The 15,291-nt window shown below is 42.5% G+C and overlaps 1 protein-coding gene across 3 annotated transcripts in view; it reads left to right on the top strand.

Annotated features, from left to right (window-relative positions):
- TSEN15 (tRNA splicing endonuclease subunit 15) overlaps positions 1–13,381 on the top strand; it is a 41,522-nt gene extending 28,141 nt beyond the window's left edge. For all 3 annotated transcript variants that reach the window (XM_073582907.1, XM_073582908.1, XM_073582909.1), the window contains exon 4: positions 11,759–13,381. In XM_073582907.1, the coding sequence (XP_073439008.1) occupies positions 11,759–11,963 (205 nt within the window). In that variant the 3' untranslated portion in view covers positions 11,964–13,381. The remainder of the gene's footprint in view (positions 1–11,758) is intronic.
- Positions 13,382–15,291: the final 1,910 nt, after the last annotated feature.

Below are 15,291 nucleotides of genomic sequence, written 5' to 3'. Positions count from 1 at the left end.
CATGACTATCTGGTCAAGAGAGCGCCACCCTTAAATGCAATCTGTTAGCAGGTTCTTGCTATGTAATCTGAGGATAGCAAGTGGTAGGGGCTAAAACACCGATTTCAATGATGCGTCACTTATCAGGCTGTGTGCCATTGTTTACTTACAATGAAGGTTTTATCACCATGACATTATATTTGCTGTGATTAGCTGGAGCGGGCACTCATCTGACTGTACCACCTCCTGTGATAAGCAGCTCACTGTCTATAGACAGAGCCTGGTGTGCACGGGGTTAGCTTTCTCTGGTCGGCTACATCTGAGAACTCTGATCATGTCACAACTGCTGCACCTACTAAACGAAGAGATACAGCTCTGGATTCAGGGTGTCTGTCCCTACATCATGCTGCTCTCAGATGAGACCTAAGATATAAATAAAATGAGCATATACCCTGCTATAAGTAAAAAGCAATAATGCATATAAATAGCATAGGGTGCTTAGTAAACACTGTTTTTGATTAAAAAAAAAAACTATAAAAGCCATCCCACCAGCGCCAAGGTGTCCCCAGTCAGGACAGTTCTGTCCTCTAGTGTTAAAACCTTATCGTGTGTCAGAAATGACCTCAGTGTGAATAAGGGCCAAGCAGGCCCGCGGCCTGACTATGGGCACCCAGCCTTGGGAAGCTTTATAAACGTAATGTCCAGCTTTGTAAGAAAGCTTGGGGGCCCTGCTGGAGATACTATTCCTTGGTGTGCCTCCAGTCAGGTGCGTAATGTGTGTGATAGGCGCACCCCCTCGCCTTCCAGCTGCGGAGGAACAATATTTCTTTATTACCAGGGCATATCTGATAGGTTCCCTTTCACACCAGGTATTATTGTTGCCTGATACATTTAGTGCATGCTCCATTGCTTCCCTGTATAAAGGAGAACTTTGCCAGCTATATAACATAATGTATGTGCCGCTAAATTTGGTGACATTTTACCTCCAAATTTCCATGAACGCTTTGAATTTCCGTCGACTCTTGTACATTTGCAGCCACACAAGTGCAGGATTGTTCCGGATCTTCCTTTCATTTCTTACAGTCCCTTGTACAAATGCTCTGTGGTGTGTAAAGCTCCTGTGTCCAGTTGTCTGTCTTTGCATATTCAGGAGTTTTAGGAAGAACAGGGCTGGAGTGGAGGCTCTGGTGTTCTCTTACTGTTCCCATGAATGTCTTCTATTCAGCTGCATTGTCAGCTTGTATTACACATAAGGCCAAACATGTTCTTTTTTATGCCAATACTGGGCATTTTAAAGGCATTCACTTGGTGGTTAAATAAGACTAAATGGGAAACCCGTTTAGTGTGGCAGTGCTTTTCTACAATTAGGACAAATAGAGTGTACAAAGCACCCATTATAATATGCAGTAATGCTCTCCGTGTAGTGGCTGCTAGCACCAGTGGCTATCTACATACAGGTTGTGACCTGGGGAAGAAGTCTGGAATGACTCTGAAACGCTTTGACTGAAAAACCTGGAATAAAAATCCTATATTATTATACAGTGTGTCCGTAAAGTCATGGTTCACTTTTGACCAGTCAGAGGAAAGCAACAAAAGACGATAGAAATGTGAAATCTGCACCAAATACAAAAAGTACTGGGGCCCGCTTCTTTCTGACTACCAAATGTTAGGGCCTTGATCACTATCTCCTGGAACTGAAAGTATGTCCCGGTGTACCTGTCAGGCCTGCACATCATGATCGCACATAAGCATTGTACGATGTGCATGGCCAGCTTCTTGTAACACACCTTACTTCTCTCATGGCAATGTTTGGCTGGAGAACTTGATCAGAGCAATCAACTCCCTCCATGTTCTTATTGTACCCCATGACACAGTCTGGTTGGTGGACCTGTGTGGAGGAACCTCACACAGCGATGGTATTGTTGTCAATACCATGTATGGTTATAAAGAAAAGGACATCCCTCTTGTACTTGACCACCAACATGTTGCTACATTGGACTCTGCTATCTGCCCAATTAGTGTTTTAGGGAGGCCTCTCTGATTTTTGTGGACAGTGACTCATGCAGCTGTAGCTCCTGGACCTGAAGAGTGGGATTTTAGTATATAATTTATCTATGTAGAGGTGATATCCTTGATCCAGCATTGGTTGCCCCAAATCCCACACAATTTTCCACTCCCAGGAGAGGAGGGCATTCAGGGAGTTGAATCTGGATGTCCTTCCCTTCAGAAATTCTAAACTTTTGGGTGTACTGTGAGGTACTCTCATCCAGCAGGTTGCATTTAATTCCATACAGGGCCCTATTACTGGGTAGGTATTTTCGGAATTTGATTCTCCCCTGGAAAAGTACTAGGGACTCATCCACGCAGATGTTCCTTTGGGGAACGTGCACCTCAGCAAACTTGTTGCTGAAATGATCAATGACTGTCCGAACATCGATAAGTCTGTCAAAGTTAGGGTCTTCTCTGGGAGGACACCATGCATTATTGTTGTAATGCAAAAATGTGTTGGTGGTCTCAAAATATTTAGAGGTCATAGCCATATGGAACACTGGTGTGTATAAAACATCAACACTCCAATATTGCTCAAGTTCTGTCTTCACTAACACCATGGGAAGAACAAGACCACAAAACATCTTCATTTCTTCTGTGTCTACAGGTTTCTAGTTATAAAGTTAAGTAGTGGTGTTTTGGGCCAAAAATTGCTGGGCGTACAAATTTGTCTTGTCCACCATGAGACTGAAACACAGAAAAAGTAAGAGTAATCAGGAAGTGCTAGTAAAAAGATTAAAAAAAAACTGGCTATTGTGGTTGATACGTTTTTTGCAAAAAATGTATACTAAGCCGCTCTACCAAACGTCAAGGTAACCCATATCAGAGCAGTCCCTAACTGATGTATTTAAAAACCTGATCTTGTGTATAGTACCTATATGAGCAGGATTCAGACAGGTAATGTCCGATGTGGACACGCTATGGAAGACTGCTTTTATGTGTGTGGCCACAAGGGAGGGGTGGAAACCTCCCTAATCTTGCAAAAGAAAGAAACCATTTAGTATTAGTATTTAGGCTTAGTATACATTTTTAGGGATTAGGGAAGTTTCCACCCCTCCCTTGTGGGCCACGCACATAAAAGCCGTCTTCCATAGCGTGTCCACATTGGACATTACCTGTCCGAATCCTGCTCATATAGGTACTATACACATGATCAGGATTTTAAATACACTGTGTTCAGAATTATTAGGCAAATGAGTTTTTTGATCACATCATCCTTTTTATACAAGTTGTCCTACTGCAAGCTGTATAGGCTTGAAAGTCAACTGCCAATTATGTAAATCAGGTGATTTGCATCTCTGTAATGAGGAGGGGTGTGGTCTAATGACATCAACACCCTATATAAGGTGTGCTTAATTATTATGCAACTTCCTTTCCTTTGGCAAAATGGGTCAGAAGAAAGATTTGACGGACTCTGAAAAGTCAAAAATTGTAAGATGTCTTGCAGAGGGATGCAGCAGTCTTGAAATTGCCAAACTTTTGACGCGTGATCACCAAACAATCAAGCGTTTCCTGGCAAATAGCCAACAGAGTCGCAAGAAGCGTGTTGATAAAAAAGGCGCAAAATTACTGCCCATGAATTGAGGAAAATCAAGTGCCAAGATGCCATTTGCCACCAGTTTTGCCATATTTCAGAGCTGCAACGTTACTGGAGTATCAAAAAGCACAAGGTGTGCCACACTCAGGGACATGGCCAAGGTAAGGAAGGCTGAAAAACGACCACCTTTGAACAAGAAACATAAGATAAAACGTCAAGATTGGGCCAAGAAATATCTTAAAACTGATATTTCTAAGGCTTTATGGACTGATGAAATGAGAGTGACTCTTGATGGGCCACATGGATGGGCCCAAGGCTGGATCAGTAAAGGGCAGAGAGCTCCACTCCGACTCAGACACCAGCAAGGTGGAGGTGGGGTACTGGTATGGGCTGTTATCATCAAAGATGAACTTGTGCTGAGAGTGCGGGTTCTCCCTCTCCTCCTTGTCCCGGTAAGCTCCTCTGTGGTCTCTTTTTTTATGTCACTTTGCTGCATTTTGCGGCAGGGCCATTATTGCATGCTGGCGCCCTCGCTTACTGCATTTTCATGATGTCTACTTTAGGACCTCTTGTTTGGACGCTTCTTTCACCTTGTTACTTATAGCACATGGGCTTTTATGGGGATCTTTTCTGGGGCATTTTTTCCATCTATATGGAGGAGTAGGGTATTTGGGTTGATACCGTCTATTTTTGTCTGCTGAGCACATTGTTACATATATATAAATTGTAGTACTTTATTCTAATAAAATATGACCTTTTTATATTCTGTTTATCGCATGCTCGATTTTTTTCTCCTGGTTCTCATTGGATCAGTAAAGGGCAGAGAGCTCCACTTCGACTCAGACGCCAGCAAGGTGGAGGTGGGGTACTGGTATGGGCTGGTATCATTAAAGATGAACTTGTGGGACCTTTTCGGGTTTAGGATGGACTAAAGCTCAACTCCCAGACCTACTGCCAGTTTTTGGGAGACATCTTCTTCAAGCAGTGGTACAGGAAGAAGTCGGTATCATTCAAGAAAAACATGATTTTCATGCAAGACAATGCTCCATCACATGCATCCAAATACTCCACAGCGTGGCTGGCCAGTAAAGGTCTAAAGAAGAAAAAATAATGACATGGCCCCCTTGTTCACCTGATCTGAACCCCATAGAGAACCTGTGGTCCCTCATAAAATGTGAGATCTACAAGGAGGGAAAACATTACACCTCTGGGAACAGTGTCCGGGAGGCTGTGGTGGCTGCGGCACGCAATGTTGATCGTAAACAGATCAAGCAACTGTCAGAATCTATGGATGGAAGGCTTTTGAGTGTCATCGTAAAGAAAGGTGGCTATATTGGTCACTGATTTTTTTTTTTCTGTTTGTTTTTGAATGTCAGAAATGTTTGTTTCTAACTTTTGTGTTATATTGGTTTACCTGGTGAAAATAAACAAGTGAGATGGGTATATATTTGGTTTCTATTAAATTGCCTATTAATTCTGCACAGTAATAGTTACCTGAAAAAACAGATATCCTCCTAAGATAGCCAAATGTAAAAAAAACCCACTCCAACTTCCAAAAATATTAAGCTTTGATATTTATGAGTCTTTTGGGTTGATTGAGAACATAGTTGTTCAATAATAAAAATAATTCTCTCAATTACAACTTGCCTAATAATTCTGCACGCAGTGTACATCAGTTAGGGACTGCTCTGATATGGCGTTACCTTGACGTTTGGTAGAGCGGCTTAGTATACATTTTTTGCAAAAAACGTATCAACCAAATACCGTTTTGTTATCTTTTTACTAGCACTTGCTGTTTACCAGGGCTGTGGAGTCGGTAAGCCAAACCTGCGACTCCGACTCCGACTCCTCAATTTCCCTTACACCGACTCCAACTCCGACTCCGACTCCACGACTCCGACTCCCACACATATTGCTTATATTTAAGTGAAAAATTTATTGTAGTACAATGTGAACCTCAGACATTTAATCATTTTTATGATCCAATAATCAAGATGTTTAGATAGAACAGAATATATATTGGTGTACTACCCGGTTTTCATTCTTTTTGGTACAGATACGATATGGATAGACAGATATGGATAAATGGATAGATAGAGCAGATTTCTAATCTGTTTTTGCTATTGAAAACATTATCTATGAGCTCAAAAACCTTTCAGGTGATGCAGTTTTTTAAAAAGATGATCAACTTTTGCAGCTGAAAAACGTATCCTCAAAAAACACAGGAAAAACGCTGTGTGTGAATGTAGCCTTAGATCAGGAATAGAACAGCCATTTATAGAACATTTCATAACTTTCCCAAACTCCTATGAAAAAATATTCAGCACATCCTGCATTGAACTACTGTGCCCAATTTATTATATATTTTAGGAGTCGGAGTCGGTCCATTTTATACCGACTCCAACTCCGACTCCACCAAAATGAGCTCCGACTCCGACTCCACAGCCCTGCTGTTTACTGTTACTTTTTTATAGCAGAGTATTTATATACGTTTGTTTTACTGTGTTTGTTTCAGTCTTTTGGTGGTGTGAACACTGTCCTACAGACTTGTTCACTGTGTGCATGGCCCATGTGTTTGTTGTCCACCATGAGGTTTACAAAATTCTTAAAGAAAAAGACTTTGAAAAAGTCTATTTCTGTGAAGCCGATAGTGTCAAATTGGATTCCTGATTGCGCCACAAAATCAGGAATCTGTGGTTCATAATCTTTGGGGGAGGTGAGGTCCATACGGGTTCAGCAGCGGTGGGCGCTGCTTCACTTTCTGTCCTGGGGCCAATGCATGGTGACTCATTATCACTTGAGGAGGAGGAAAAAATAAAGGTATATGGCGTCTTCTCCCTTAGTATCCAAGTATGTGGCAAGGAATGCATATACAGTTAGGTCCATATATATTTGGACAGAGACAACATTTTTCTAATTTTGGTTCTAGACATTACCACAATGAATTTTAAACAAAACAATTCAGATGCAGTTGAAGTTCAGACTTTCATTTGAGGGTATCAACATTAAAACTGGATGAAGGGTTTAGGAGTTTCAGCTCCTTATCATGTGCCACCCTGTTTTTAAAGGCACCAAAAGTAATTGGACAGATTAAATAATTGTAAATAAAATGTTCATTTCTAGTACTTGGTTGAAAACCCTTTGTTGGCAATGACTGCCTGAAGTCTTGAACTCATGGACATCACCAGACACTAAATAAATTGCCCCTCACTATATTCTCTGCACAAGATATGATCCTCACAATGTCCCTCCTATGGTACATTCCCTCGACACTGACCCCTCCTTTAATTACTGGACCCTTTCTTCACACTGTCCTCTAACACTCTACCCCCCCTATACTGCCCAGTCTCTATACTGTGCCCCTTCATTACATTCTTCCTACCTGCCTTACTGTCTCCTCCTGGCAGTGCCCTTACATTGTTCACCAAACTACTCAGTCTCTATTCTGTACCCACTCACACTTTCCTCCCACCATAATGTTTCCTCACGTTTCTTCCTCCCTCCTCATGTATGCCCCCTGCTAGCCAAACTGTCTCCTCACATATTTACAAATTTGCTCTCCATATTTCCTCTTCACACATCCCCCCCGACTCCTCATACTGTGTCCGCACACATCCCATCACCCTCGCTCCCCATAGTTCCTCCTTACACATCTCATCACCCTCGCACCCCATACTGTGTGTCTGCACACATTTTTTCCCCCTTGCTACTTATACTGTGTCCACACCTATCTTACCACTCTCCCCCCACAGAATAAATACATCCCCCTCCACACAGAATAAATACACCCCGCCCCACATACATAATAAATCCCCCCCCCACACACACACACACTGAATAAATCCCCCCACACACACACACTGAATAAATCATACACACTGAATAAATTCCTCCCACACATACACACTGAATAAATCACACAATAAATCACACACACACACACACACACAGAATAAATCCTCCGCCACACACTGAATAAATTCACGCACACACACTCACACACTGAATAAGTACCCCAACACACTGAATAAATCCTCACACACACTGAATAAACACATATATTTGGTGTCTTCAGCTCCTCAGCCACAGAAGCACTTACCACCTCTCTCTTGTGCTCCCTGGCTAGGTATGTCAGCAGTGTGATCACTTGACATGATCAAGCTGCTGGCGTCTCTGTGACCTGAAGGTCAGAGCTTCAATTGTACTAGTGTCTGGGAGACGGCGCGCTGCAGCTTCTCTGTTCCGGCTGTCTGTCAGCCGGTTCAGAGAGCTGCTGATAGAATGTAGCCGCCGGCGGAGACACTTCCGAGTGCTGCATTAGGCGGCCCAACTGGTCTCCCTTCCAGCTGTGCCCGGGGCACATGACCTTGCCTGATACGCCCCTGGTTCTGTCCTCTCCCTACCATTAGGGCCTTCCTCTCCCTTTACCATCATGTTGTAGATACAGTATGTGTTGTGTCGTCTGCCGGACATACCTGTGTCCGTTTGTGACATATACCCAGTTAAATAGTTAGCTAGAGAAGGGTGCTAGTTCCTCTAGAGCCAAGCATTGAGCTTCTGTAGACCAATAGTAGACTTAGTGAAGGAACTGTGTGACACACCACAGGCCTTCATACAGCTGGATCTTGGTTGTCCCTGTTTGGGGGAATCCCACTTTGCTGCCTGACCCCTTTGACCTGTATGCATTGAACATAGCCTATATGTTGGGTGAGGGTCTTCACCCAAACTGTTAATGTAATACTGTACTTACCGTGGTGTAACCGATGGATATGAAATACTGACATCCTATTTGAAGCATCTCCAAGTGCCTTTAGGTGTGCAGTTCCTTCGCTCTGTCTACTTTTTACAGGCCCATAGTTATGCATTGGTGAGTTTGATCTGTGACTGGCATCAAAAATTTACATGTCTCAGAGTGTCTGCTAAAAAAAACATGGAATGTAAATAGCCTCTTAGGCTGTGATGGGTGCAAGTTCCATCTGTTAAAATAAATGATATGATCTTGTATGTGAAACACTTAATGGGGCTGTAGGATAAATCCGTGCAAATAGGGTCTTATCCAGTAGCCACGATAAGGTTTTTCTCAGATTATACTAACCTGACGTATTTGTTGTTAAGGCATAGAATGTGAGTATCAGCTGCAGCAGATCCACAGGGGTGACCATTTGGCATCAAAGTAAAAGGCTTTCTGTGGATAATATCCACACTGCTGAGTAAACTGAGACGTATATCCCGGTATGGTGAAATAGAAAAGTAGTGGTTTATTCAACTTTCTTTGAAGTTCAAAATTACTTCTTCCTCAGGATATGGCCACATGTATGTGAAACACTGACGTTTGGATGAGGCCTTGGGCTCCTTTCACACTGCGTTTCTGTCCGTGTTTGTTGGTCCCTTCGGGGCTTACATCCGCCTTCCCCGCCCCTGCAAAACTGAATTCGGACAATTGCCTGCAGACCTTTATTATTGTACTACTCTACAGCCCTTCAGCGAACAATTTGCGTTCTGTTACAGCCAGATATTTCACATAGATATTTCAGTTCAGAACACCTGTTGACATTTTTGTGCATCTTAGTTCCTTTGTATAGAAACACATGCATGGCTTTTTGCCACAATTCTTCCATGAAGAACACATCTGGGCCAGTCTTCTGTGAAAAGTAGATGAGTGTAGTTGGATCCCACTGGTTGTTGTCCGTTCTGAGCTGATGGCACTGCTGGATATGAAATTTAGAAGTTGAGTAAGCAGGATGTATCTCTACGTCGGCACCAAGTTTCCTTGGCGGACCGTGGTTTCTACAGTCCTCAACGTTGCTCATTTCTTGATGTTCTCAATCCGTAGAAATACAGGGAGACCATCTTTTGACCATTCTACAATACTACCATGGAGGCATCCGATTGGCTGCTCACAGCCAAAGCTAACAGACAATTCTCCATCCTCCTCCTTCTTGACCTGCCCTCTGCCTTTCACACAGTTGACCACTGCCTACTACTACAGATTCTTCCCTTGGCATCAAAGACCTTGCCCTATCCTGGATTTCCTCATACCTTTCTGACCGCACATTCATCGCCTCCCACTCCCACACTACCTCCTCATCCCGCCCCCTCTCTGTTGGAGTCCCCCAAGGCTCTGTCCTGGGGACCCTACTTTTTTCCATCTATACTCTTGGCCTAGGACAACTCAAAGTCCCATGGCTTCCAGTACCACCTGTATGCAGATGACACTCAGATATACCTCTCTGGCCCTGATGTCACCTTTCTGCTGTCCAGAATCCCGGAGTGTCTATCCGCCATATCCTCTTTCACTTCTCGCTTCCTAAAACTCGATGTAGACAAAACTGAACTCATTATTTTTCCTCCATCTCGCGTATCATCCCTACCCGATCTATCTATTATGGTAAATGGCATCATGCTCTCTCCCGCACCTGAAATCCACTGCCTTGGAGTAACTCTTGACTCTGCCCTGTCCTTCAAACTGCACGTCCAATCTCTTGCCACTTCCTGTCGCCTCCAACTCAAAAATATTTCCAGAATCCGTCCCTTCCTCAGTCCTCAATCTACTAAAACTCTTGTACATGCCCTCATCATCTCCCACCTTGACTACTGCAACACCCTCTGTGGCCTCCCTGCTAACTCTCTTGCACCACTCCAGTCTGTCCTCAATTCTGCTGCCCGACTAATCCACCTCTCTCCTCGCTACTCCTCTGTCTCTCCCTTCTGCAAATCCTTCCATTGGCTCCCAATTCCCCAATGAATCCAGTTCAAACTACTAGCACTGACCTACAAAGCCATCCACAACCTTTCCCCTCCCTATATCCCTGAACTAATCTCCCAATATCTTCCCTCACGTACTCTTCGATCCTCCCAAGACCTCCTACTCTCCTCCACACTTATTCGTTCCTCACACAACCGCCTCCAAGATTTCTCCCGAATATCCCCTATCCTCTGGAATGCCATGCCTCAACACGTCCAAATATCCACCACCCTCGGATCCTTCAAACGGAACCTGAAAACCCATCTTTTCAGGAAAGCTTACAGACTGCAATAACCATTCTGCCGCCTCACCACCGCCTGAGTGCCGCCTCATCACCACTGGAGCTGTTGCACCCCCGACCTTCTGTCTTTTCCCCGCTATCCCGTAGAATGTAAGTCCGCAAGGACAGGGTCCTCTCCCCTCTGTACCAGTCTGTCATTGTAAATTTGTTGTGGAAACTTGTTTACTGTTAATGATATCTATAACTTTGCATGTAACCCCCTTCTCATGTACAGCACCATGGAATTAATGGTGCTATATAAATAAATAATAATAATAAAGTGATGATATAACCCTCACAGAGCCCTGACGTCAACATATACATGAAAAAATGTAAAGTTTAGTTAAATATTTTTATTTAAAGATGTTTTTTTCTAAAAGCTGTTACTCCTAATAATAGTGTCTGGCGAATAAGAAACAGAAGTTTATGTTATGTGAGGTCAGTTTTGGATCTAATGGGGTGTGGTGGTTTGGTTGTTGAAAACAGCATGAAGTGCCAGCTCATACAGCTTTACACGGTTCTAGGGTCTAGTATAACTGGTACAACATATTGGTTTCTGAAAGCTACTACTTATACCTTGGATTTGTAAATGTACTTGCAACCAAGAATTTCTTTTTTTTTTTTTATTAATTTGTATAATTTGGGGTTACAACTCTGTGCCTTGTTCATTAGCTAGTACAGCTTTATAGCAACATGGCACTACTAGTCTATGAAGAACGGCTGTGCATTCTTTAATTAGATTTGGTACGAATTAAACTAGACCTCTGTTTCCAGACCAGTTTTTACCTGAATATGTGCCCCAACGACATTTTATGCTTTGTCCTTTTTACAAGTTACAGGCAGAATGACAGCTTGTGTTAATAGATGAGGCAGTTCTGCAGGAGATACTTTGGGCATAATCACAGGCAGGGTCTTTTTCTTTCATATCCATTTTTCCTAACCATTACCTTTGATCCATTGTTTACCCGGACGCTTGCAAATTCTTGGCAAGTAACTGCTATACTGTGATAAAAAGCAAAGTCTTAAAATATATTAAGCAAGAAATACAGAAAAAGAAGCTTCTCCTTATGTGAAAGACTCTGTACAAGGACGTCTTGTAATTTGGTAAATCAGATATGACTGCAATGTGCTCAAAATTGTAAGTTTTTACTTTTTTCTTCTTTTTCAGAATTCAGCAGCTTCTGAAATTGAATCCCGCATCAGAGGAGAACCCAAAGGCTGACTGTTCTGTTCTCTTAGCGATTGTGGAAACAGATTCAACAATAGTGTACTACAAATTGACAGATGGATTAGTGATCCCAGATCCCCCAGATTTTGCTGAAGATGTGGACAATAAGCGGTGGAAAAAAAAGAAACTGAGGTGTTTACGCTAACCAACAGGCTTCTTCTATGGTGGCTATAAGTCAGGTTAAGGCCCTATACGCACCTCGGGGCAGCCGTCACAACCTCTCACCCTGAAATGAGAAGATACATTAGATTATGTAGGGTTTTGATACTTGAAGCCGCCACGAGCAGCTGGTAGTATTCATCACTGTTTTCTGCTGTCAAAGGATGAATTTCTTAGCGCTCTAGACTGAAGTCTTTCATATGTTAAGTGTAACAAATCAAGAAAAGGTAAAATATACACGTTCCTGCAAAAATGGGGAATCTTTCTCTATTGGACCAAGCTAAAGGATTATTTCCATCTTTACAGAATGTTGATGGATAGAGTTTAAAAAAAAAAGCACTTTTAGTATGACTTGCAGCCATTCCTGAGAAAGTGACACTTTTTATTTGCAGCTGTCTAACCTCTAAGCGCTGCACGAAAGCTGGTTGGGATTAGGAGATGGTGCGCTCCAGTGATCCCAGTTGGCTTAAAAGCTCAATAGAAAAGCGCTTGTAAGCACTATGCATTTTCGGCCACTGCTTCTAAACAGCTGCAGTGGTCGGTCACTAAGGAAACAAGCTATATTCAAAATATAAGTGTTAGGCTATGTGCACACGGTGCAGAATTACCTGCGGGTTTTTCCGCGCGGAACCACAGGTAAAATGACCTGCGGTTTGGTCTGTGGTTTTACCCTGCGGTTTCACACCTCTACTATGTTAAAGGTGTGAAACCGCTGCGGAATCCGCCCAAACAATTGACATGCTGGGGTTTGTAAACCGCAGCAAAACCACGCGGAAAAAACCGCACCGTGAGCACAGCGTTTTTGAAACCCCATAGGGTTTCATTGTACTGTACTTTGTCAGCGGAACTGCTGCGTTTCCGCAGGGGCAAGAATCCGCACCGTGTGCACACAGCCTTGATATTTCAAGGAGAGCTCCAAATTGTTTGTTTTTAGAGGCACTGATAATATCCATCTAATAAGATGGGCATAACCCTTTAACTAGGTCATGCCATGCTTTGATGTGCTGTCTGTAGGCGATAAAGCAATCAGTTGTGCAGTGTGTGACTTTACCCTGATCACTGCACACTCCAGTGCCTAGATTACTGCAGCTGTATGTAGGGCCTTGGTTACATCTGCAGTGTGACCCTCACTTATAGCGGCTGTCACAGCGCTCCGTCACATCTATACAACTGGACCTGACACTTTATTCACATATAATAGCATATTTTAGTGTTTGCCTTGTTTTTTTTGTTTTTTTTTACAAAATCCACTACTTTCTGCTGTTTTTTTCATCATAGAATATTGTATTTTTCCTTGATTTTTCTCTTTGCTTTGTTTTATGAAGCAGTAGTTGTAGACATTGTGGATAAAGTGCAAAATTGCCGTGTCTTAATTCTAAGTTAATAAATATTATTTTAATGTAAGTGCATTGTACTAGTGATATCATTTTGAGACCATGTGTTTTGTGAAAATGACTCCACCATATTTAATACGCTGGAGAAAAAATAGCGCAATAGAGAAATATACGACAGACATTTAAAATGAAGAATAGCAGATTATGCTAACCTGATCCATAGGATTCTGCGCTTTAGAGTTGTGTGCAGCTGATGCAGATCCACAGGTCGTCGGACTAATTGCAGTAAAGACCAGGAAAAATTTGTAGACTTGTTCGCGCTGCTGATTTTTGAAGACACCAATTTCAGAAGGGTAAATAGACATGAGGTTTTATTAAACGTGTTGCAAAGTATAATACGCTTCTTCCTCAGGAAAAACCATACAACTAAGATACTAAAGGTTCAAGCAATGGGCTCGCATGGTGGGCCATGTTGTCATAATTCTTGGTTATTGTCTGCTTTCATAGAAAATTGTGAGACCAATAACAAAAAAAAACTTACCTGTTGAAGCCCCTGCCTCTCCAACGTCATTCCTTTACCGCTCCCCGCCAGTCTTTAAGATATTGGAGCAGTGACATCCCACCTACAACATGTGACCATTTAATGACTGGCCTCTGAGGTTTTAGGCCATCTACCTCAACCCTGCAAACACCGATTATTGTAAAGAATTGAGAGAGGTGGACCAGTGTATAATGGCTTTAGTAGGTAAGTAATGCTTGCGTAGTTATTTAAAACGCATTAAAAGCCGGGGGAGACTGGGAGCTGAGCTGAACTCGAACGGAGTATGGGAGAATAAGGATAAGTTGTGCCTACCAAAGTCCCTGTTCCCAATTATGGTGCAAGCAACACATGGCCTCACTCACGTGCTGTATACCCTGGGCCTGACATAGACAGTATCGGGAGTCACATAAACATAGTGCCAAAATTACCACATTCTACGGGGGTAAAAAAAATCGGCCTTTTCCCTCTGGCACTTCTTGGAGGAGCGCAGTAAGTTCCTGGATGGCTACCAACAAACTAAATGATTAAATGATTCTTGTGCAGAGCGCTGCATTAGAGGTAGATTGCCACTAGCTGATGCGCTCTGCATACAGAGCAACCAAGTGCAAATCTCTCAATGAACTTTGTCATCTAGGTCGCTGCTTATGTGGAGTGCAGCAACTGATGACAAACACATAATTGCTGCGCTCTGGCACAACAGAGCTCTGAAGTGAACTTTATCTCAGTAGCTGCCCATGCAGAGCTTAACAACTGATGACAAGCTCATCTCAACTACTGCACAATGCATGGGTGGCACACCTGAGCTGACGAAGGCTGCACTGATCTCTCCACAACTCCCCACCTCTAAAAAGTAAAAAAGAAAGAAAATCTTTGTTTTTATATATAGTTTTATAACCCTAATTTGGGTTATGGTCAGGACTAGGGTTAGGGTTACGACTAGGATTAAAGTCAGAACTAGAGTTTAAGACTAGGATTATGCACACAAAAACCATGCAAAGATGGAGAAGCTAAGCCCGCTAATGAAGTGGTTGATGCAAGATCTAATGCAAAGAGAGAATTCTGGGGCGTTTTTGTGATCTATGCGGGAAGGAAGCTTCATAATACCAGGAGGACAGAAAATAAATGAATAAAAACTTGCATCTAGAGCTGAGGAAGGCAATTAATTTTCCTGAGGGTCCATATGAGAGACAGTGACCCTTGAGTAGGGTCAAACCAATAGGCTGAAGTTAATTCTCATTAATATTAAAATTTATGCAAATATTGAAAGAACATATATATTTATATACGGCTAAAGACATGTCACTATCCTTCTCTCCGTTCATTTTTTGACGAAAATCAGGAGTGGATTACTTCATATAACAATCTACATATGAATACCAAGGTATTCACTAAAACTCTCACATAAATAGTAAAATAAATTTATATTAAGTACATTTTAA

This window comes from Dendrobates tinctorius, unplaced genomic scaffold (genome assembly GCF_039654945.1).
Source record: "Dendrobates tinctorius isolate UK_male_01 unplaced genomic scaffold, ASM3965494v1 ptg000074l, whole genome shotgun sequence".
Classification (NCBI taxonomy): domain Eukaryota; kingdom Metazoa; phylum Chordata; class Amphibia; order Anura; family Dendrobatidae; genus Dendrobates; species Dendrobates tinctorius.
The sequence above is the reverse complement of the archived record's forward strand: the minus strand, read 5'-3'. Positions and strand labels throughout refer to the sequence as shown.